This window comes from Coloeus monedula, assembly GCF_965178545.1.
Source record: "Coloeus monedula genome assembly, chromosome: 2".
NCBI classification, from domain to species: Eukaryota; Metazoa; Chordata; class Aves; order Passeriformes; family Corvidae; genus Coloeus; species Coloeus monedula.
In genome coordinates, this window is record NC_138782.1 from 110,387,383 (window position 1) to 110,412,235 (window position 24,853).

Consider the following 24,853-nt stretch of genomic DNA (forward strand, 5'->3'; position numbering starts at 1 on the left):
AGTGGGCCATTTGCAGGCACGGGGAGAGCTTTTGGCTGTTCCTAAGGCAAGTGTCTCTCAAGCAGCTAATAAACTGCTTAGGGAAAAGGCAGGGGGTGCCAGCTGGACCTGGCCCACAAACTGGCAATTAGACTACACTGTGTTATTGAATGACCAGAGAGAATGACTCTCAATTTACTCTTCTAAGGGATAACTATAGCTCAAGCAGTGCTTCAGTGTGTTGGGGGGATGTTGAATCTTCTGTCTGAGGATTTACAATACTCTCCAGCTAGCAAAGATCAGAGACTGGGAGAATGCGCACATCTAGCACATTAATTTAACTCTGCCAGAGCCAGGAGCACCAGAGCAGGCTGATGATCTGCACAGCCTCTGTCTTAGAAGCACAGAAACCAGGGAATAACCTGAACATGTGGTGATGAAGGGGATTTTCTTAAAGAACTCAAAGGTCTGATTTTCAGGGAATCTGCAGAGACCGTTCATTAAGCTGTGTGATGGCTTTTCAGCCTCTGACAACTAGGAAGTGCAAGAATGGAATTTGACAGCAGTTGCTGAGAGCTTTGTTTTGGTTTGGTAGTTTTTGTAAACTCAGTTTTCTGATTGAAGAACACTTTTGCATCCCTGGGAGCCTGTGCAGCAGCACTGCTGGGGGATGTGGTAAAGGAAGGATCCAGGCAGTGCAATAGCCATATCAAACAAGCAGCACCCAACATACTGTTTCCTAACTGCTGACAAAACAGATGAATCACACAAGCATGCTGTACATTGCCACCCAATTTGCCCTGAAAGGTGCTTTTCAATTATTTAGGAAAGCCTACGATCAAGAATATTTAGTTGTAGTAGTGTGGAGGTTTTTTGCCTACATTAGAGCGTGGTTTTAAATAATGTGCTGCTGTCAACTACTGAGCCCATCTGTATTACTGTGATGACTTCCCAGAGATGAAACAGTGGAACCAGAAGAAAAATGCAGGTCTCAGACAGCACTGAAGTCACCAAGAGGGGTACTTAAGAATTTGACAGAAAAACAGTAATATCATTTGCTGCTGCTTGTCATCAGCACCTCAGTCAGCTTGTCAGTGTTGTAAGTCTGGATTGTTCTTTCATCCCAACAACAAAAGAATGTCTCGAGGATTTCCTGAACATAGAAGAGTTCAGATGAAGGGAATATCTTAAAAAAATTTATAGTACCTCAAAAAAGCTTGAAAATGGAATAGTTCTAGCCAAAACCACATGCTCTTACACACATACAAATTAAATAAAACAGCTCATGAATGTTGGGCTTTGGACAAAAGTTTTAATTTTTTATTATAAAAACAGTGACATTTGAAATACTGAAAAACGTTGAAATAAAGCATAATTACAAAGACATCAAAAAGTTAACAAGCAGATATAGAGAAAAAAGCAGAAGAAATCTGTAGTCCACCAATCTTGTGAGCTTCTCTTTTTTTCTTTCTTGTTTGGATGACAGAGGTTATCTTCAATGCTAAGCAAAGACCATGGGCAACATCCTGGCCCCAATGAGGTCAATGAATGTTTTCCATTGGCTTCAGAGATAGCAGAACTTTGCTCATTACCCACATACTCATTAGCACATCTTCTAAATCCTTGAACTTGCTGTACCTGTTCCTCCAGTGAGGCCATGTATTTTCTTGTTACGCATCTGCTCCAAACCAGTTACTTTGCAGATAAAAGCTCTTTGGTCTATTCAGTCCATTCATAAACTGCCAATATTTCGCCTACACTGAGACACAAACACCAAGATGTGCAGATTCTAGGCAGTGGCCTGCTAAGTGGCATCAGTTAAGATTACTCCTCGCCTGCCTGTCTGAAATAACCCTGCTGTGCTAAATTTCAGGGCACACAGTACAGCTGACTACCCCAAAAACCACAGTACAAGAGAACTGCCCTTCAACATATAGTAGCTAAATTCTAAACACAAATAGATTGCTGCAGTTAATTGCTTCTCTGAAGGGTACAGCTGCTTTGACAGCTATGCAAGAGATGACAGCCGTCAGGGAAAAGTGTTGAGCTGTAGGTAAAGCTCAGACAAGCCAGGATCAGGGATCAGGGATGCAATGGCAGAAGCACAGAGCTCTCCTCTGGCTCCGTGATACAAACAGGAGTGCAGCTGTGGCAGTGTAAAACCACGGACATCCCTGGTTATACACGGTCCTAGCAAAAGGAGTTTCACAGCATCAGCCCAAAGCCTACAAATGTGCACACATTTAACATGCATTGGTAACCTTCCCATACCGTCTCCAGAGGCACAAATGCAGATGGAGATTTGAGAAACACTATCTCATCCTTCAAGGCAGCACTTCTGGGATGGGTCAGGCATAGTCTCAGGACCGTCTGAAGAAAACCCCCCAGCTACCACCAAAGCTGCAGCTCCTCTGGGGATAAAGGGCTTCTGCTTTTCGTGGTGTCAGTTCAGCATTGTTTATAAACCATAGTATTCAATTGTAACACATTCTCTTCTCCATACTATGAGCCCTCTGACAAGGAGAAATACACACTCTTCAATAAATACTAAACTGACATTTTTAAAAACTTCATTGACAAATTTAGTTTATATTAGAATATTCAAGTGACAAAATGATAAAAACTTCCAAACATCAGATTAAGAAAAATGACTTTAAAAATTTACCTCAGTCTACTATAAGTACAAATGCTACATGCTTTGGACATACAGACTTTAAACTTTAGCCCACCATGAAATTGAGGGAGAAAAAGGGTTTAGATCATCTTTCCAAATAAGTTTAAAACCTCCTTTAGAAATATTCCTTGAGGAGCAAACTAGTCTGATGTGGGGTAAAAAGGGTAAATATGGCAATGTAGCTGACAGTAGCAGCCACCAAGAATTTAAAAAAGGAGGTTGGAAAATGATCCATGTTATTCTCCCTCTGTCTCTGAACAGTGCTTCCTTCTGTACATTACTAGCCTGTCGATGAGCACTTCTGCAAAAATGCTAGAGGAGACCAGACTAGCTGGTGGATCCTCCATGGGACCAAAGTACAATCACACTCAGGTATAGCCCAACTATTTCTACAATGGCATAGAACACTACAAGTTGACGAACAACATGACAGCAAAAAACTGAAAGGACTTTATGCAACCAGTCAAACCCCATTCAGCAGCTTTTGATCAAGGGCAGCAGCTTGCAATGAACAGCCACTCTGTTTCAAAACCACCTCCTGTGCACAGCCTGCTCCCTCTCTCCTCTCTCACACACTCACGCTTTCTGGCTCACTGCTCCTCTTCTCCTCTTCCTCTCACTGGGAGGTCTCCCGGAGCCTCTCTTTGCCTGGGGCTCAGCGGCATCGCAGAAAGCAGAATCCTTGCAGCTCATCGGCATGTCTGCCCCATCGGGTTGGCGCTCTGGCAGCTATACAGCTCCCTCAAGTCTCTTTCTTCATTTTCTTCCTCTTCCTCCTCTCCTTTTTTCCAGGTACACCTGCCATACAAACAACAGGGGCCAGTGCACAAACCTTCCACATGCAATTGCATCCCTGAGAACTGTTGGCTTTTTGCCAGATGAAGGAAATTTAAGGGTTCTTAGGTGTGTTTTACAAGGGCCACCTACTTTCTAGGGTAATTCAAAGTCACGGGGAGAACTCTGAATGTTTTCAGTGGGCTCTGGATCACTCATATTTGCTTCTGTTTCATGTTGAAAAGTGCTGTGCAAAAATTATTGTCACTTAATGCAATAGTAGCTTTTTTTTTTGTTCAGTAACTCCAAGAGGAGCAGGAACAGGTATTTGTCACAGAAAAGCCTCTGAGTAATACAGAGCCTCAAAGAATTAACACATGCAGCTAAAGGAGAAGAATTTCACATATTCACTTAAATATGCATTGGTGAACACTTCTCAGATTACACGTTCTTCTGAAAATTCATCTGATGTGCAATCACTTACCATTATTGGGTGAATTATTAGCAATGTCCAAGGATTTTTTGAAGGAAGCACCAACTGCATCACTGCTATGTTTTGTAGATATCAAGTCCCTTGGGCCTTCTTCCATTCTTGTTTGCAAACCTTGCTGGGGCTTAATTGAAACAATGTGCTTCACTAAGCATATGAGTTAAACAAAGCATAGGCAATTACAAAATATGAGAGAAAATGTCATTATTGTGGGGCATTTAAAGGAACTGCAGGACAAATTAATTTTTACATGATTAGAATATTTTGCCATGTTATCTACCTACCTCTTATTTATTTGTTTTAGAGGGGATTAAAGTGTTGAAATTATCTTTCATTACTATTTTTCCCCGTGCTTCCCCCAGTGAACAGAGGAACAGCAAGAAATACTGAGATGAAAGTACTGTCATTGTATAGTGACACTGAAGAGTAAGATGCACCCAGTGACTGCTAAAAGTGACTAGAGTCCACAGAAAGACTGGAGGTAGCACAAGGAGTGTGATGAGCAACTTTGTGGATCTGGCTTCACAAGTAATTTCATTTTTTATGTCCATCTGAAGGACGAGCATGCACAGCAGCATTTGGGGCACCAGACACCAGCATTTGGGGCTGACATGCAACATGAGCTTCTTCTGGCCCATCATAAACATGTCAGAAGAAGCAATGCTGTCCTGAGGAGTCTGAACAGCACTGTTAAGATTATTCATTAAGGTACCTACAAAGCTAAACCAACTAATTGGTTGTGCAAGAGAGTGGCGTGACAGCACTCTGGGAACTGATAGGATATCCTAATGATTATGTGGACTGTGGTCAGTGAGGTAGTTAAAACCTTTCCCTTAAAATGGGAGCATCAGGAGATCTGGGAGCAAAATTGTCCCAAGGATCATAAGAGACCACAGTGGGTGTGAGGGGAGGACAAGTTATTAAAAAAAAAAAAAGGGAAGGGGAGGGGAAGGGGAGAGGAAGGGGAGAGGAAGGAAAGCGGAGGGAAGGGGAGGGAAGGGAAAGGGAGGGGAGGGGAGGGGAGGGAAGAGAAAAGGGGAAAGAAAAAAGTAGCTATAGATGTCCAGAAAAACATATTCTGTGACGAGTGAATGAAATACAATTTGGATATTTTGGGAGGTCCCTCCCCATTTCTCATTTAACTGAGCGCCAAGGACATCACAGGCGAGGACTAGTCCAAAACCCAGTAAACACTCTGTTCCTTTGCACTTCCCATCCCAAATGAACTGACATTGTCTGCAGCCTTCCTCTGTTGCACTCTGAGACATTTTTCTCTCAATAGGCTTTTTACTGGTATAACAGTGGCCTCGTTTTATCTTCACTGACTTTTGGGAACCACCTTTTCATTACTGTTAATATCTCTGGGTGACCTTCAGCTATAGATGAAACACAGGCCAATTGTACATTAAATTTGGAGTGCATCTGGCTTTAATCATGGACGAAAAATTGTTTAGGCAGATGCATTCCAAGTTTAGTGCACAACATTCTGTGCTGCAAAATCAAAGTGTTGTGAAAATATGTTAGAGAATACCATGTTGCAAAACTCCACTGTTCGCTGTACTCATAACTTCTTTTTATGGGGAGAAAATAGAAGAGAAAGCCAGAAGACAGAGGAAGAAAAGTCTCCCTTAGGTCATCCTAACGGAGAAGAATCCCCCTCTGCTTGTGGAAAACCAAACACTACTCTTAAAATACAAAATACTCACATGCCTCAGTCCAGCTCCACCCCTTGCTTCCTTCACTTCCATTTTCTTCTTCTTCCGCTGTGTTTTGCTTTCGAGCCCAGAAAGGCAGAAACGGATGCCTGCTTTGCCTTTTGGCAAATCCTGAAAGCATCAGAGATTTTGTAAGACGAGTCCTGGGACAGCTAATTTTGTTTTTTTCAGGAAGATTGATTACCTCCAGGAGTGTGTGCTAACAGTGTACAAGCAGGGCTGCCTCTCTGGATAAGGTGCACACCTCAGCTCTTTGCAAAAAGCTCAGCATGCTCTTCCCACTCCTGCCTGAGGGGAATATTTCCCTGGGCTTCCAGAAAGCATTTAAACAGCAAGACTTCTGCTTCTACATCTCCACCCAAGATACCACTGTATCACTGTCACCAAACCGTCTTATCAGCAAACTTAAATATGTCCCGCCTGCCCAAGATGCTGTGAAGGCTCTGTCAGCTCTTGACTCCACACCTCTTTTAAGGCCTGGTTATTTGAGAAGGTCAGCAGCAGTAGGGTGCAAACAGCCAGGATTTGCTGCTTAGGACAGCAATACCACCTGGATGATGAACTCTCAGAACCAGCCAACTCTCCCCAAGCCATCTCATGCATCCTGCAAGTGTGTCCCCGAGCTCCCGCTATCTCACACAGATCAGGCAGTGACCATGCCAAGCACTTCCTCCCGTCATGAGAAGGCCCCTACAACCAAAGGAGCCTGGCTCCAGGGCTGGAGACCCCAGCCTGGATGAGTCTGACCCCAGTGGAGCAGGTCTCCCTTGGCCATCAACACCACTCTCCTCACCTTCTTCTCATCCCTCTTTTGATGCTCCTCATCTCCAGTCCAGTTTCCCCACTCTTCCGTGGGAGCCTTCCAGTCAGAGTCCAGATCAATCACTGAAGGGTCACCTATTAGGGCAAGCAGACAAATGAGTTATGTTCAAATCCATGCTACTTCCCCGCCTCACATGAGTAGCACAAATGCTGCAAAAATACCTTCCTGCTCGTCGTCTTCCTGCTTGACCGTGTGATGTCTGGAGGTGCATGTGTGCACATCTTAAATGCATTGAAACATTTACAGATTTATTTTTAAAATGTATTAAGACGTATACATTGACTGCCAATTCACAATTAGTGACTGCACTCTTTAGGACAGGAGAAAAATTGAAGAAGGGCAGAAAAGCACATACAGAAGAAAGCAAGCTTTACAAAACTAATAGTGTCTCTTGTCAAACATCTCCTTTTAATTTTATGGAGAAGGATTGAGGCATATCCAGAAAACACTGGTAACAATGTCCACGTTATTAATTGTTGTCTTCCCTGATGGGGGAGACGTCAGGAGAAAAAAGGAGTCGAATGGGACTTCATACTTCTCAGTCTCCAGATAGGTGTTTATTAATTCTTATCTAAGGCGTACAAGCCACTGCCATGGCCAGACATAGCACAGAGCAGAGAATGCAGCAAGAAGACAACTTACCAAAATTTCACAGCCTTTTTAAGGTAAATTACCCAATGAAGACTTAAAATGCAAGATATTTTCACTTTTTTACCAATGTCCAACAAGTTCCTAAATCACGTAGACAGGAACTGTGGAATTTTGTATCCAATCATCCCAGACCACTATTGCTGCAAAATATGGAGTTAGTGAAGAAGGAGAAAGAAGGTTTTAACTACAACTTATCCTCCATTTTGAGGTTTTCTACTTTTACCTGTTTACTATGCAAATAGACCTAAAAACTCTAAATTTTTCACCCTGTGATAATCTCACATAGTATTCTATCACCTAATTCACACCATTGTAGATTCAAATTCTTCCCAGAGGCTAGGCAAATTTTCCCATGGACAAAGGCCAAAACCAGTGTTGTTCAGGGGGGTAAAAGTCTTCAAAACAGGCAGAGAAATATTCTCTGCATTCTGGGTTCCCACACACTGGCAGACACAGCAGGCTCTTCCATTCACTGCAACACACCATCCTCTGGGCAATTATTTGTAAGGAAGAGTAATATTAGCAAAGGATTTGTGCATTTGTTATTGCTCTCATTGGTGTTTTCTTTCTTACAAAAAATAGAAGCAAGTACATTCTCAACTTCACCATGCTTTTCTATTTTCTTTTCTTGAATGTAAGCCAGAATAGCACCATCCCAGCACTGTTTACCAAACCTCCCTAAGATGCAACTCTAAATAGGCATGAAATAGGTATCACCTACCCAGCATCAATTCTGATCATTTCATGGGAGCTGGGCAAAAAACTTCTCAAAATCTTTTAGTTTTCTCTATCTTTCAGCATCTGGTACCTTTGAAAATCTGGCTGCAAGCCCTCAGCTGCCTCTCCTCACAGCACTGGCAAACTGTGCTCAGGCAAGAAGGCAAAACAGACCAGTTTAATTCCTTCACCCAAACTGAATGAGGCGCAAAAAAGCAGATAAATCGGCATAAAATGTTGAAAGGACTACTTGATTAATTTTTTAACAATTTGAATGTAACAATCTTAAGTCTTATCCTAGCAGGAAGAAAGACTTTAAAAACATAACATATAATAATAACTCTTGGCTGATTACTTCACTTAAAAAAAAAAAAAAAAATTCCAAGCTGGATGGAAAAACTTCTACTTGAAGCAGGGCCAAAACCAAAAGCATGCTGGGAATGATAAAAGAAAACTCTTTCCAAAATGTTGCTCTGACCAGTTTACTCCCAAATGTAATAAACATGATTATAAACATTGTTTAAGTTTCTCAGTTTAAAATCCATGCCCTCTATATAGATAATGTCTTTCCTTCTTCAAAAGGGAAAGGAACAGCTAATTTTGAATGCATTCCCCGATAAAATTCCAGTCCAAAACAGAATTCAATCTCCTGAGATGCAAGGCAGCAGCTCTGCTGATGGATGCTCTTGTGGGTGTGCAAGCAAAACAGACCATAGCTTAACAAATGGAAAGCCACAACTGTTGTTTTCACCTTTTTAACTTCTGATATCTCAAAAAGTGCATTTGTCTGTATACTTCTAAACATGAAAATAGTTTTGATGGCAAACTGCTTGCAATGGGCTTACATTAATGCTTCACCCTTATCACATGTGGGCATGAAACAGCCAAACAGCGGTGACTCTGCCTCATCTCAGAATTACTCTTCGCAAAGCATTGTGTCCCAAGGGTGTTAAAAATCAACTCAGATTAAAGTTAAGGGCGGTATGAGATTCTTTATAATTTGCTGGATTTGATGGGGAAATGAGATTAAATGTACTTTTCCCAAAGCTCTGCCTTAAAATCTCTTCTCTTGTGTAGCATATTTCTCTTCTACAGTGACATCTCCCACAGTGTCATTAAACTTTGAATGCTCTCTAGTATTTTAAAATCAGCAACTGATTCTCTTTGGGTCATCAAGCCTCTCACAGGCTAAAACTGATCAGAAGTTTCTGTGAACATAAACACTAAAAAGAATGTACCATGCAGCAGCACGTCCCCCTATTCCCCATGTGTGTTTAGCCCTGACAGAGGTGATATCCCTGACAGAGGTGATATCTCTCTCAGCACAAGTACAGACCAACATCTTGGCAATTCCTTCTGTTCATTTTGACAAAAGCAATGCTGTTAAATGTCATTTTCCAACTAAGTTCTTGCTTGCAAGCCACCTCAGTCCTCCAGCAAACTCCACCCAGACACATCTGTACTTTTCTGTTGGCAGCAAACATTTGCAGTGTGCATTTCAAGGCCAAGGTAGTTTCCATGTACCCCATGAAATGAAAACACTTTTAGATCCTGAAAGGCCCAACATTGAAGGTGTCTTCAGAAACTGGGGAGGCTGCCAGCAGCTCTGCAGGCAGAAAGTCCATCCCAGCACCAACTACCTAAATGCCCCTGGTCTCCAATCTCTCTCCTGTGTAATGAGGAGGAGCAGATGGCTGCACCCTGGGGGCTGTTGGGGAGCAGGCAAACAGGGCCCCACAGCAGCAGGATCTGGTCAAAGGGGACAGTCAGCAAGTTCCCTGTGCCTGCTGATAGATAGGGTGGAGTACAGGCTGAACCTAATTATCTGGCCTGGAAAACGAAACTGGAAAGTACTGCAGAAAAACTCAGTCTGTGTCACCGAGAAGGGGATTAAAATTTTTCTAATCCAGAGTTGTACATTTGGTTTCTATCTACCAGTATCTCTCTTGGCATGCTGTCCCTCAATATGGGCAGCAGAAACCTAAGGGAGGTTCATCTGGCAGGGCAAACCTCTCAGGAGGTTGCATATTGTCCATGGCATTGAGCTTTTCTGTGGCTGCTGTAGAAAACCCATCCCTTTGCAAAGGGCAGTTGACTGAGTAATGAACATACACCCAAATCCTTGCCAAGTCATCACTTGTAGACCAAGTGTAATACATCCAGTTGAAATGGGTTGAAAATTTCCAGTCTAAAGCTTGCATTTCTGTGTTACAGGTCAAAATTATTGCCACCAATAGCTGGGTGAAGGAATCCCTTATTTTGCACCTTCCTTCAGCATAACTCAGTAGAGGCAAAATAGCAAATAAACCCCAAACTGAAGACTTCTTTTAATGGATAAAAGCTACTGATTCCCATAAAACAAAGGAATTAAAATTGATTTTAACCCTGGAACAGAAGGAAGGTTGGGAGTCAGGAGACATAGGATCAGGAGACATGGGAGTTTTTTTAAGGTTCTGGGGAAAATTTGCATTGGCAGTCAAGAAGGACTCATTGGGAAGATGCCAAGACACAGGTAAAAAGTGATTCTCATGGTCGTGAGACGTTGCATTTGCAAAGCAGCATGTGGGTTTTCTGAGATTGCACTGTGCTATTGCCAAAGCGCAGGTCCACTTCACTTGGAAGCAGATGCATGGGATAAAATTAGTATTCCCTTGCCTTAGAACCAGGCACAAGTGCTCTAAGACAGCCCAGCCGGCCTCACTGTGTGGGTTACATGTTTTATAACAGCAAAACCAGCCACAGCTTGAGATGCATTCTGTGGGACAGCAAAGCTGAAGTATATAAATGTCACCAAAGGGGCAGTGGCAGATATGTGGCACAGGTATATAAAGGGAGTACTGGGAAACACATGCAAGTAAAGCTTCCAAGGCAGAGGCAGGAGGATCAAGAACAACCCTGCAGAAGAAGCAGGAAAGGTGCCTGGCAAAAGCAGAGCATTTTCCGGGCTCAAACATAAAGTGAATTATGCCAGGACCGGAAGAGGTTCGCCCCCCTTTCTTTCTCTTTGTGACAGGAATGAAAGGTGGGTAAACACTAATGATGAGCAGGGAAAAATGATGATGAAAAACTTTGGGGTCCCCTTCCCTTGTGGAAGAGTCCTGGCCACCTCAGCCTGCTGGTGGGACTAATGGGACAGCAGCCATCAGTGCTGACCATGTGGCTTCAACTCCAGGACACTGAATGCCCCCAGCTGACAAAGGCTTAGATTGCTACGGACTAATTGTTTGAATATGCAGAGACAATAACTGATGACAGAATGAGAATTTCAGAATCAATGAGGTTGGAAGAGGCCTCTGGAGATTGTCTAGTCCCACCCCACACCTTACAGATGGCTCAGCTACAGCAGGTTTCTCAGGAATGTAGCAATCAGGGTTTTGAATATTTTGAAGGGTGGAAAGTCTGCAGACTTTGTGGGCAAACAGTTCTGTTGCCTGACCACTCTCACCATAAAAAAAAATCTTTCACTTATGGATAAGTGGAAATTCACTTCTTATCCATTGCCTCTTCCCCACTGTCTGGGCTGACCATATGCAACAACCCTACGCTTGTACACAGGCATGGCTGGACCTGCTCCAGTATATCCCTGACTGGCTTGTACTGGGGAGCCCAGAAATGGACACAGAACTCCAGATATGACAATAATTAAGAATTAACCATGAGCAGCATGTATCATTAGTGAATGTCAACACAGCAGTGCGTTATTTGGAAACCAGCCAGACTGATAGACTTTTAAATATTCCAAAAGTGACTGCCCAGTTCCCTTTACCACTAACTCCCTCTCTCCCTCTATGTATATATGCTTTCAGTTGTGCCAACACTCACGCCTCAAGGCTTTTGTAAGTGCGGGTGTTATTATTGTTGGTACTTCACAAAAGATAACCCCATGTGGGGCAGGGAGCCAGCCAAGGCAGCTCCAGCAGCAGGGGCAGAGGCAGGAGGCCAGCATGCAGCTCCTTCTGTTGTACCAGCCTGGCACAGAACAAAGAGGCTCATTACATATACTGCTCTGGATTTGATAAAATGACCCCAGCTCGTATTTAGGCTATGAATGGTATTTTTTTTTTTTTAGTTCCCAAGTCTGCAAGAGCTAATAGGCCATGTTTAACTGTCTAAGAGCTCATTTTGCCTGCAGCGCTGACCTTAATGCCAGCCATTACCTCATCTAAATTCAGGGAATACATGTTCATGACATGGCTCTCCCCCTGCATCAATATCAAGGCTGATGATTCAAAGGCAAAAAAAAAAAAAAAACAGGACAAAAAAGCAAGCTGTAAGACAGACAGAATCCTCCAAAAACTTCTGCTCTGATATTTGCAGAAGGAAGCTGCTGAACTTGCTCCCATAGTTCTACTCTCAGGCAGATATGGAACTCCAAAAGCAGAGCCCTGTCTGCAACTGCAGATCAAGCCCAGAGTGTGCCAAGTCTGACATGTGCTAAGTGCAGTGCAAGGGAACGCTGCTGAAGAGCTGCCCACACTGCCTCCCTCCATCCCACGTGGGCACGACGGGCTCCAAAGTTGGAAGGGGCCAGGAACCCTTTGCAGCAACGCAGGGGTAAAGAAACACAGCACCAAGGGAAGGGAATGCTGGGGGTTGGGGGTTTAGTTTTTATTCTTTTTAAAGCAAACTGTGCTATTTATAAAATCACGGCCAAAATGATGCATTTGCTGCAGAACTTCAGTTACCGCTGGGCAGAGAAGCAAGACAACCACAATCTTTTCTCCTTAATGCATTCCACCCCTCTGGGTTCTCCTGCAGTTAAGCAATCAGAGCAGCTAGAGCACGAAGAGGTTTGCTCAGCTCATCAGCCATCATTCCTGCAAGAGCAGGGAAAGGCCTCCCAACAACAGGGGTATATACAGATACTTCACTCAATCCTGACCAAAAGGTTGAGAGAAAAGGTCATCTAATACCCACACTGTTCATGTCAAATTATTTGAGCCACTCAGGACCCATGCTTGTCTTTCTTTTAAAACTAAAAAAAAAAACCCATTACCAGTTATAGAAAGACTGAAATCCTGATTGCCACAGTTCACTGGAGTTGAATTCTGCATCAGGGTTCAGGGCATTTCCAAGGAAATTTAAAGTTTTGGCAAAGGTACACAGAGCTCGAGAAGCACCCTGTCCTCCCATGGCTCTCCCCCAGACACTTCACCGAGCCCAGGCTTGCGGCTGCCTGGAAAAGTCCCACTCAGCTCCACCTTTCCACACAACAGCGGGAGGGAGGGAAACACAGTGCTTCGGTTATGAAAACCAAACACAACTTTGAACTCGTTTCACAAATTCAGTAATCTGAGCTGACTGCTAACACGTGGGGCTTTTTGAAACACAGAGCCCATCCTGCTGCTTCTGGCTCAGAAAGTCCCTGACCCACTCTCTGCAGGGTGTGGGGAGGGATTGCCCTGTGCTTGCCCTGTTCCTGTGCTTATCTGCTCGCAGCTGATAGCTGTGCAACTGCTGGAGAGAGGACACGGGAGCCTGCAGACAGCCTCCCTGCTGCTGCTCAGGAAATCTAATTACACTTTGCACCGGCATGTATGCACCAAAACAGACTGTACCTACTGCATTATTTGTTTGCCTTCCAAGGAAAAACATATATAAAATGCACTTTCTTGCCTTTCTCAAGGGTCCCATTTGGACAATGGCTGCCCTGACCAAGCTCACAGCAGTTCTGGGCACCTGCCCAAAACCAGACCCATACTGGATTTCTCCCTGACCAGCAAGTGAGCCACATGGGAAGTGGACCCTGATGTCTGAGGCTTAGGGAATGGACTGAAGAGAGTTCCTGCATTAGTGCACTTGTCTGTCTACAGAAAAAGGGCAAAGAGACGTACCCTGTCCCTGCCATGCATCATCTGCTGGGAGGAAAGTTGAGCTGCCATGGCAACAGCATCTGGAAGGACTGTCCTCAGATGATTTACTCTTCACGTTATCTACACATAGGAAAGCATCTTCATTAAAAAATTAAATCAAAAAAAAACCCAAATCCCAAACCTAAAATATAATCACATAGGTATATTCACATTATTAAAACCAATTAATCATGCCTCTGTCTGCTTGCTATGTCACAATGCCGGGATGTTGTGTAATTTAAGCCACATATTAATCTATGCTTCTCATCACAGTGTATTTATTCACAAAGGCTGGATGAGGACACTACATGCGTAACTTATTAGAAACAACTCACTCAGGAGTGGCTACACTAACAATATTCAGAAATGTAAACTTCTGGCATGTCCCTGTTGGGGATCTAAGGAAGGAGCTGTAGTTCCTGCAGAACAAAAGCTGCATCCAGAATATCCAGCTCCAACTTCCACTACCTTAAGTGAGAAGGCTTCGGCTCTAGCTAACAGAAATCCATAATTACCAAATTAATTGCTCCATGAAAGAGAACAGGTAAGTGTGCTGCTGGAGGAAAAAGAAAAAGTTGTTTTGATGATTACTTTCAGTAACTAAAGCAACCAGTAGGATTCACATACCTCCCAGAATGACTCCCCTTAGCCACTTTCTAAGGCCTGTATATAACAGACTAGGGTTTTCTTCACATCTTTCATAAATCAGGGGTTTTTTTTCACATCTCTGATTTTTCTTTTCTTCCTTTTACCTAGTGAACTCTATGGTTTATGCAGTTGTGTATCAGTTCGATTTTTTGCTGCATAAATGCAGATGTTAACATGTATTTCTCCCTGTTGAGTACTTGTAGATTAGGAACTGCTTGAATCCGCTGACAAAGTGTAAGAAAATAGATGGTTAAATATGGCATATATTATATTAATTGCCTTATCTGGCTTTGGAAGCTAGTTTCAGCATTCTGGCTAACACCACACACGCTGTTTTGTGCACAGATGTCTATCTATATGTATCTATGCTTGTCTTTAGCATCTCTAAGAGATTTAGGATCAGATTTTGCACTCCTCATCCAGCTAACCTTTCAGTCAAATGTGAGTTGCTGGTAGGCAGGGAATGTATGAACCAGGGGCACTTGGAGTCAATCAGTGAGGACTGACAGTTGCAAAGATGCAAAGTAAAAGCCAGAATTGAGGCTTAACTCAATGCAAAGCACAGAGATGCTCCATCCTTCTCAAGGCCACGCATGGAGAGGCTCAAGCTGAAAATCCCTCGCTGTGCTGGATGGGAAGCTGCTGGCTAGGCAGCCTTTCCAAGCTGCACATTCACTCCCTCCCTCAGTCTGAAATTCTCTGAATTTGTTGGTTGTCAGAACACAACAGAAACCTTCTGTGTGAGTCAACCTAACAAAGAATCTGCAGGGGAGGCAATATTTTTTTTTATTTATTCCCGGATGAGAACACAAGTTTGGAAAGCACTCAATAAAAGGTTCTGATGTCACTCCCTAAACACTGGTGTGCTGGATTGCAGATGCAAGCAAGCTCTGCAAGGGAGAGTGACTAATGAGATGTGGCTCGGGGGAGAAGACCCCTGTGTGATCAGTGTGAGACCCTTTCAGCCAAGCAGCTAAGAAAGTGGTGGAAGAATTCAGATGGAAGTACAATGAGAGGCCACTCACCTAAATCCCTGGAGAGATCTGACAATGTCCCAAAGGTCACAGGACAGGATTTTACATCTGCAATATCCCATGTTCCTGCATTTAAAATGCAAACAAACAGTAACCCAAAATCTGATATCACGTTCACAGTTTCTACCTCATGCTCCCAAGCTCATTACAGCCCTTCCATGTTCTCTCCACTCCAAGCCTGCATCCACTGCTGTTGCTAGGTAAGAATCAAGCAAGGAGAAATCACCTTTATGGACAGAGAGACCCCAGCCCCATCACCACGTACACCTTCTCAGCCTTTCAGCATGCATGTCACACCAGCAGAGCACTTCTCTGGACCTAAATTCCTCACTCATCTGAACTGATGTCCCCTTTATGCACTGCTGGCAGAAGTTGTGATCAGTATTGGAATCTGGCCTTTTGAAAGCATTAGAGTAAAAATGGTACTAATGTCCTCCCTCATCAACCCTATACTTTTCAAGAAAAGGACTCTAGAGAAGTTGACTCATGTGAGGGCAACCTTAAGAGCATTTTCTGAATCATCAGAGTACTGGATTACTGCTACTGAAGGTGAGTCATCATGTGGCCTTATATACCATTCAATTCAGCCACCACGCTCAATTAATCACTGAGAATGTAGACAAAATCAAATGCTTTTGATTTAGGAATACCCTGCTTTATCCTGCTTTGAAACACACGGATATACCCTGCAGCCTAACTCTGACCATACTCTGTGAGCATCCTCGGAGGGCAAGGCCTTGGCTGTAAAGGACACAAACACTACATACCTGTGGGAAGAAAACAACTTGCACCCAGCAGGTAGTCTACAACACAAGGAATTCCTGCCGTAAGTACCCCTCTTTTCACATTGCTGGGAAATAAATGACAGCTACCAGGGTCCAAGGGGGGTGAACAACACTATGTGCAGGATGGATGTCAATGGGGCTACACTCTGACGAGGACACAGCAATTTGTGAAGTTTCCCCTCAGCAATATTGGAGTCAACACTCACCCACGTTGGAGAAAACATCGTCTTCTGACCTGGAGGGTGCTGATTCTTCCCGTAGGGCTCCTGAGCCTTTCAGCATGGTCCCACACTCCACCTTGGCAAAGAAAGCACCTTTTCCACCACCACTGGTGTCCTCTGTGAGTGGCCACACCGCTCCCTTCTCATCCCAGTTGAAGGCTGGCTCAACCGCTGAGCTACCCTGGCATGCTCTGGTGGGGTCTTCTCAGGAATAAACATTACCACAGGATCATCATTATTTTTAATTACAAGTAAGAGTTTGTACAGGAGAGACAACAGAACAATGCCTGATCTAAACCCGCCAGATGTTATGACTATTTCCAACTGAAATTATTTACAGATACAATGACAGTGAAGCAGAGTTCCTGGGATGGGACACTGAAGTGGAAAACAGGAAGGAAGGCCAATGTGAGAAGGAAGGCGTCACAGCAGCCTTGGACATCCATCCCTGGAGGGGAGGCTCAAGGCCTCCAGAGTCCTGCTGGGGGCCCAGGGCATTGAAGGGAGAGAAAGAGAACAGCTGGACCTCCAAGGAAAAAGAAAGCAAACCTCTTGGATGTTGGTAGTTCAAGGCTGCTAGAGAAATCAGTGCCAAGCAAATGAATATTTTTAAAAGTGACAGTTATGTCCATTTTTGTTCCAAAGGACTTCTAAAGTGTTTTATGACTCCAGCCTCCAGAATAGCAAAGCATTTTCGGGAGCTCTGGTGAAGAGGAGACCACTGCTGACATCAACTCCACCTTCATACACCTTAATGCTGATGCTACTGTTTCTCCCCTGGCAGGGAACATCAGCCAGCACTCAGCAGGGTTAGGGCTTCTTCCTAGAAGATCAGATCTCACTACTCTGTGAATGCCCATGCTAACATGATCACTGGATTCAGCATCCTGCACAGCCCAGGCTGCAGGATTGCACCAAGGACTTCTGGTACTTCAAATGAGACTTGGTGAACTGAGCCCCCTTTCCTGGGTCAGCAAAGCCCTTAACACCTGCATGACCTTAGGGTTAAACCCTGTGGGGTTCTGCATGTGCAGCTGGCACCACTGATGACAACAGGCCAACTTACATGAAGAAAGAAATGTGGACCTATTCACTTTGCTGGAGAGAAAGTGGAGACCTCAGCACCTCTAGCCTTTAAAGACCCTTGATAAACCAAGAGTTAAAAATCTAAACTCTTGATATTTAACTCTATATAATCCAAATCATAAAGTGGTCCCAAGGTGCCTGTATATTTTTCTATTAAAATTTCCTGTTCCCTTACCCTTCAATTTTAATAGAGCATCTGAGAGTACTTTAAGAGCCTTATTGCAGACAGTGCACTAACTCACACATGTGTCCAGCTACATCTCCCAATCCAGCTACCTCTCTCCAATATCCAAACTCCTACCTTAGCTTCTAAATTACTCTACTATAATAAAGGTTATTTTGATCATTTTATCACAGATAATGAAAATGCTTCCAAATGACTTAATTCCATGACCTGCTTTCATATAGTGGTTATTACATATAACATGATTAGTAGAAATGTATATAGGCATAAGTGCACGGCAGACACCTTGAAATCCCTGGAGGAAAAATGTGCAGCGAGCACAAAGTGTTGTTTCATTTTATCTCATTAGGGTAAGAGTATATTCCTGCTATAGTTCTTTAGTCTAGTGGACTAAAGAACCTGTTTGAGCAAAATGCATGTGTTTTTATACGTCCATTATCAAAAAACTTCTTCTGTCAAGTCACGCAGACGGAACTAGCCCACGTGACACCAAGCCTTTAGCAGATCTCAGCTCTAACAGACATCTGCTTTCAAAGTCCTGTGGGTAATGCTGTGTGTTTTAGTGAGAGCATGGAATAAAAGGCAAGCTCCCAAGTAAAAGCTCCCAAAGCTGTATTTTCTTAAGTAAATAGCCTCAGTAAGTGCACGGATTTTGCTGCCAAATGACAGATAGAGCAAACAGAAAGATGCTGGGGTGTAAGGAGGGATAACAAACCCAGCCAGATCAGGTGTGTGAACTGAGCCTGTACATTTACCTTTTTGTTTCAGCCTTTCCTTCCTTAAGTGTCTCTTTTCACGGCTGCTGATCTTGGTCTGCCAAACTCCTACAACACAGAGAAAAGTTAATTTTTAAGCTCTCAAAGAACTTTCTTCATTGCCTTTACTGCTTAACACCAAGGTAAGTAGCCATCTGATAGTTTCTGATTCTGGCTGTAAAAGAGGCATTAGATCTTGTGCAGCACCTCCCCTGTGTGCAGCCTTTGCATCCTCTGCAGAAAAGCATTACATAAGAAATCCCCATCACAAACCTGTCTGTCATGTCCTGACTCATGTAACTGTGCATATTCTTCTGTCCTGTGTGTCAGCCTGATGTGACACCCGTTCCCTTGAGGGACGTCACAGCAGAGCATCAACCACCTTGTATGTCTGACAGTAGGGAGAAGTCGATGAAAATCTTAACCATTAAATAAGGCTTCAATTTACAGGGTTCCTCTAGCCCTGAACCTACCCTAAGACTTGTTCTGCAATGTGGGCACCCTCTCCCACTCAGCTGGTTTACACACACATTCACTCACAGCCATGGGTCCACATCCTTTCTCCATCCAGGCTCTCCATGACCCAAGAAGTCAGAGGAGGTGCTGGCAAAAATGGTTAATGAAGGAAAAAACACAGCCCCTGAAGCTGACCAAGACACTTCCTTTCTCTGAAGCATCCCTGAAGAACACATGAAGCATCCCCAAGAAACACATGAAGGAGTTCAGCTGGCTCAGCCATTCAAAAAACTACAGATCCATTTGAAGAAAGCCTCTGCTGTGTTGCCTTCTCCCCCAGCAGCCTGATGGGCCCCGGGAAGGACTCTGGTCCAACAGCAGTGAGGGCTTCTCTTGCTCTCACCCTAATCACATTGTAATCTTTTAAGCCCAGAAAAGCTTAGAATTTGTTGTTTTCAATATAACCCTTGGTGGGGAGAGGCAGAGAGGGGCTCACAGGATGCAATGTATTTTCCAGTGAAATTCTAGCTGCCTGAGCCTTGCTGGCCTCTGCCAGATTTCTCTGCAGATCTGTTTGCAAACAAAAGTCTTGTCTCTGCTCACAGGTGTGCTAGAAGTTGGCTGTGAATTGCCCCAGCACCTTTACCAGCCTCAGTCATGGGCAAAACAACGTGCTGCTCCATCTGTGTGGAGGCCACAGGATTAGGGTAAGAGCACAAAGAAGGACCCCGCTGACCACTGGGCCTCTGGCCACTTCAGAGATCCTTCCTCACCTGCAGATTTGCCCCCCCCGTGTAGGCAGTCAGGACCTGGGGAGTGTGGCAGGAAAGCGCATGGCCCATGTCAGAGACTGAAATGTTACGGTTTATGGTTTAAACATCTTTATGAAGGACTTTCGCCCGTTACAGAAAAAGTGTATAATGAAGCTGCACCACCGAAGGCCACCCTGGATGGGCCTCCTGACTGAAACCCTGAACTGCGAGTTAAACGCCTAAGGCAACTTGAGATAAGGAAAGTGACACTATTGTTCAAAGCATCTGGAAGAGCATCCATGGCAGGGCCCAGACCACCACCTTCCGTGGAGGCCACAGCCCCAGGTTTATCTGCTGCCAGGCTTGCACAGACCCTGCACCAAAGGGAGAGGAGGAGAGATTGTGGGCGTGTGGCACAGGCTCTGGTCAGAGGCTGTGAACACCCATCCTCTGCTGTGCAGACCAGCTGAGCTGTGGGGCCCTTCACCCCAGGAAAGCCACATCTATGGGACATCCATGTGAGGGACAGCAGAGAGGGTGTCATGGCCCATCAAAGGTTCCCCCCCAAAGGGGTCCCCAGACCCTGCACCAGAGCACTGCACATGATGCAACAAATCCACAGTGCTGCAAGGGAGAGTGTCAAACCTGCTTCTCTCAGAGGAGGTACCTGGGTGTTCCCACCTGGCCCAAACAGGATTCTATACTTTTAGATGAGGGACCCTCACCACCAAGAAGACCATATGGAGGGAAGCCACAAGACATTGTTGGAACCCATAGAGGGGTGATGTGTTTCTACTTAATCTTTGTCATTTTCCCTGTCCCCCCACCACACCTCTTTCTTTCTTTCTATCTTTTCTCCTTCTTCTCTTTGCCTTTTTTACTGTTAAATAAAACATATAATTTTTTTGGTATCAACATCTAACCTCATTTGGTTTTAATCATATTTTTGGGTATATTCAAATCTTTCAAAGTTCAACCCATTTTATTCAGAGTGTTAGCTCTCTACTCCTCTGTAATTAGACCAGATTGCAACAGCCCCTGTCCATGTAGTTACACATAAGAAGGAGCAGGTGATAGAAATAACTCTCAAACTGGCAGCTTTTCCTACTAACACAGAACTCTAGAATAGTAGAGAAGACCTCCCTTTTGACATATTTTATCCCATGTTACTATTTGGTCATATGCATTAGATAACAGAAGAATCTGATCTTTTGTTACCTTCCTCCTCTTGCAGTTTGTCTTTTTCCACAGAAAGCGGATCTTTTGGCACTTCCTTGTCCGAACACTGGGTTTTCCTCTTCTTCTTAGGCTACAGTATTCATGAGATACACGGCAGAAAGATAAAACAAGTATTTGTTACATTTCATCCAGAAGAAAAAAAAGTCAGGGCAGTAGTTTCAAAATGGAGGCAACCCATGATACTCAGAAAGAGCAGGGGACTGCTGGATTCTTTAAGTGTGTGCAAAAGCCTTCCTGAGCAGATTTAATTGCAAATTCCAAACAAATAAATGCTATTGCTTTGGACCTACAAATCTTATCTGCTAGATTAGAAAGTTCACATTTTAATTCAGGGACCTGCTCTATAGTAAGACTTGCATTCATCGTTCTTAAGTCCTAATATTCTTCCTGTGAAGGAGGAAAGTCTAAAGTATTTACCCACTTTAAAATCCAGAATGCTGAAATCAAGAGTTAGGATCCTGTCAATGCTTTATAAAAACCCCCAACCCCTTACACACACACACACACTGCCCCCCAAACCATGGAACAGCCTGTTTTTAATGAAGGCATCTGTAGTTTACACTAATCTGAAAGGGCACAGGAGTAGCTGAGGCCATTTTCATACAGCTTGATGAAACAGGAGCGCTAACCTTAAACCATCAATTTTGAATGCTCTAGTTTAAACACAGTGGTTCTTGACTTTTCCAAAGTGGGAAACCCCTGCCAGAAACACAGGCTTGGGGGCTGCTCCTCATTCAGAATCACAAAATCACAGAATGGCTTGGCAGACACCTTAAAGATCATTCAGTTCCAACCCCCTACCATGGGTAGGGACACCTTCCACTAGACCAGGCTGCTCAAAGCCCCATCCAGCCTGGCCTTGAACACAAGGGGCAGCCACAGCTTCTCTGGGCAACTTGTAAAACTTGCTGAAAAGACTTGGAAGCTCTTTAAAGCATCAACCTCTTCCTCCACATCTGTACAAGTGCTCAATGCCCCCTTAAAGACACCCAAGGAAATGTCCCTGTTGGAGCTGGAATAGAAATACAGGAGATCCCAGCACCCACTTCTGGGCTTGGATGATGAGACCATCTCCCTTGTGGTGGCAGTGACAAGCACTACAGTGTGACTGTGCCAGAAAATTACGTGGTCTGATATTCCTAAGTCATCTCTTAAGTGCAGCAAACCCAGGAAGAACAAATTACCTTAAAAAAAGAGCATTCTTAAAACAACTGTCTCTTGAAAGACAATACATAAACTCTAAAACTCTTGCTGGTACCTTGAGGAGCTTTTTCTCTCTGATGTTAACTGATGTGATAAGATGGCCATTCACTGGAACCTAGGAGATGGACAATAAAAAAATGCATTATAGTACATATACATGCATGTGTGTGTATGCGTAAATATAAATATAAATATAAATATATTTATTTCAATACCTCCCTATAATACATTTAATAGTCTGAAAGATACAGCTAAATAACCCCCTGTATGAATCTGGGCTAGAATTTGTGGCCTTGTTCCAACTGGAGTAATTTATTTCAAATTAATTAGTGTATGCTAAGCCATTAGGAATGTAAATCCAGAAACTCCACAAAGATTTATTGCAAAGCAGACATATTTGTGGTTTATCATAAGATTTGTCTAGGATCAAAGTTGTTTTTCAAATAGGGTAAGCCTGTCTTAAAAAAACAGCATAGACAGGAGAAGGCTTATTTTAATTCTTGTTTACCAGTTGGGGTGGACCTTATGTTCCCTCTCAAGTCTATCTGACCAACTAAAAGAATAGATTTTATCCTACCTAAATCCTGTAAAGTAAACATTAAATGTTTAAAGACTTCTCAAATTATAGTTTGATTATTGTATCAGCTGTCTCAGAATCCCCCAGCAATTGCCAGCCACCAGCTACAGAGATGGGAGGGTATAAATCTGCAGCTGAGACAGCAAGGGCTGTGCCAGCAAGGGCCACTGCACACTGTGCAGAGCCAGCAGCATCCAAGACAAGGCAGAAGCTCTCTCCACAGGTGCCTCTGTTTCCCCCTGACAGACACAGGACCTTGTTGCTGGATGTATGGCACTTCTCTGACTTACCCAGGTTGCTGTCCTTGTGCAGTGCAGCCACTACTCAGCACTGCCCAGGCTTCCTTCAGCCCATCAGACCTGTTGGGCTGGCCAGCTGATCCCACAGCTCCCAGCAGGGAGCCTGACCCAGGCTGTCACCCAAATCCCTGATCCATCCTCCTCCTCCTCCACCTGGGGCTAGGGGATCCCTGGCAGGTGAAGGCAGCCCTGCCCAGAGCAAAACTCATCTGATCCCTCTTGAATTCTGGTGCCCACAGTCCTCTCAGGGAAGGGAAGCCTGCTGATGCTTCCTCCTGCCTCCTCCTCCTCTCCTCTCTCACAAGTCATCTCTGTCCCTGAGGTACTGTGGCTGTGATTAGCTACCAGCAGATGTAATCCTGTGGGTGACTGTCCATGTCTGTCCCCAGCAGACCCAGTGGGGCTGCAGTCCTTCAGACTCTTAATGCTCATCTCTTTGATATTTTGGGGATTTTAGAGCTATTCTTCACAAGTCTCAGGAAGGTCTGGTTTGAAGTGTGTGACAGGCACCTGTATGCTGGCAAATGCTTCATCCCTGGAGGTGCTTACTTGGAATCCCAGACCAGTTACAAGCCCACGGTGGACATGCACCCAGCAGGCTGGTGTTCATCCCATGTTCCACAATTATTAGGAGAGGAAGCCCCAAAATCGTGGGCTTTGCACACAGACAATACTGATTCTGGGTCTTCCAGTAAAACATCCCAGTAACAGGAGGCAAAACCCCTGCCTGTCATAGCAGTAATTCCACCAACTTCACATTAGAAGCTTAAGCCAAAATGGTCCACATCTCCTCTGTCTCTCTTGGCTGTCAAATGCAAACAATATAATTGTTTACAATTATGTAATTCTGAACATTAGTGAAATAATTACTTCCCTGTTAAAACCCAGCAACATTTGTTAATAGCTAGCAAGGCTGTCTTGTTTCTTCCCATGGGCTCTCTCGTCTAAGACTCTCAAGTTCCTTTACTAAAGGCACTCCATAAACCCCACCACAAAACAAACCATTTTCCATCTCCTGCTCTGCTCAAGGGAAAAATCCCACTCCCCCTGCAGCAGAGAGGGAAGCACCCTCTCACATATGATGTGGGATATAAAATACAAAACCAGGGGCATTTTGGTGAAAATTTGAACCACATAGATATGGAAAATCTTGAGCTCATACTTCTTTCTTTCTCAGCATATGCTTCTCTCCATTTAAATATGTGAAAATACAAACAGATCTTGTCTCAGTGGACAACAATTCCTATGCAATGCAGAATGTTGGGGGAGTGACTTTCCGTTCTATGACAGAGAACTTCAGGAAAACTGAATTTTATCGGATGAATGCAAGAAGAGATGACTGGAGGAAGCCACACAATATGTGAGTGGAATATTCCTTCCTAATGTCATCAAACCCTGGTGATTTCCCAGTTTTCATAATGAAATCTTCACAATTTCCTGAAGGCTTTGCAAATGGACCTCCCAAGTGAAGGCACTTTGAGCAAGACTGCCACCATGGGCACAGAAATAGCAACACCAGCTTAGGAGGCAAAGAGGAGGATGCTTTTTCGCCTTCTTTCAGACACACACATAAGGGGGTAAGAGACATCCCACCTCCTGTTAGCCTCTCTTTATATCAAGATGCTTCTGCAAGCATGAGGGACTACAGGCAGAGACAAAGAGACGTCAGGATTAAGGACATGAAACTGCCTTCCTCCCCCAGGCTGGCATAAGCAAGCACAGCCCGAGGCTGTACAGAGCCCTCACACAGGCAAGGAGAGCTCCAGAGGGAAAATGTTGAGTGCAATAGAGGATTAGGGAAGATGCAAACTGTATTGGCTCTGACAGACTTGTCTCAGGTGGGGCAGAATCACATTCCTGGACCTTCTCTCCATATAAATGACAAGCAAGCAAGGAACTGGGAAAATTGCAGCAGTTTGTTTTAACGCTTTGCCAACCT

General features: G+C 44.0%; 1 protein-coding gene across 1 annotated transcript in view; it reads right to left on the reverse strand.

The window, feature by feature from the left end:
• Window positions 1-1,320: 1,320 nt before the first annotated feature.
• Window positions 1,321-24,853, reverse strand: part of LOC309570150 (uncharacterized protein) — a gene marked incomplete at its 5' end in the record, with an annotated part of 31,608 nt that continues 8,075 nt past the window's right edge. Inside the window, 10 exons of the mRNA XM_082276777.1 lie at window positions 1,321-3,451; window positions 3,912-4,041; window positions 5,624-5,743; window positions 6,426-6,529; window positions 13,658-13,756; window positions 15,349-15,423; window positions 16,349-16,564; window positions 18,389-18,457; window positions 20,815-20,905; window positions 22,094-22,153. Coding sequence (XP_082132903.1) covers window positions 3,396-3,451; window positions 3,912-4,041; window positions 5,624-5,743; window positions 6,426-6,529; window positions 13,658-13,756; window positions 15,349-15,423; window positions 16,349-16,564; window positions 18,389-18,457; window positions 20,815-20,905; window positions 22,094-22,153 — 1,020 coding nt within the window. The 3' untranslated portion in view covers window positions 1,321-3,395. The remainder of the gene's footprint in view (window positions 3,452-3,911; window positions 4,042-5,623; window positions 5,744-6,425; window positions 6,530-13,657; window positions 13,757-15,348; window positions 15,424-16,348; window positions 16,565-18,388; window positions 18,458-20,814; window positions 20,906-22,093; window positions 22,154-24,853) is intronic.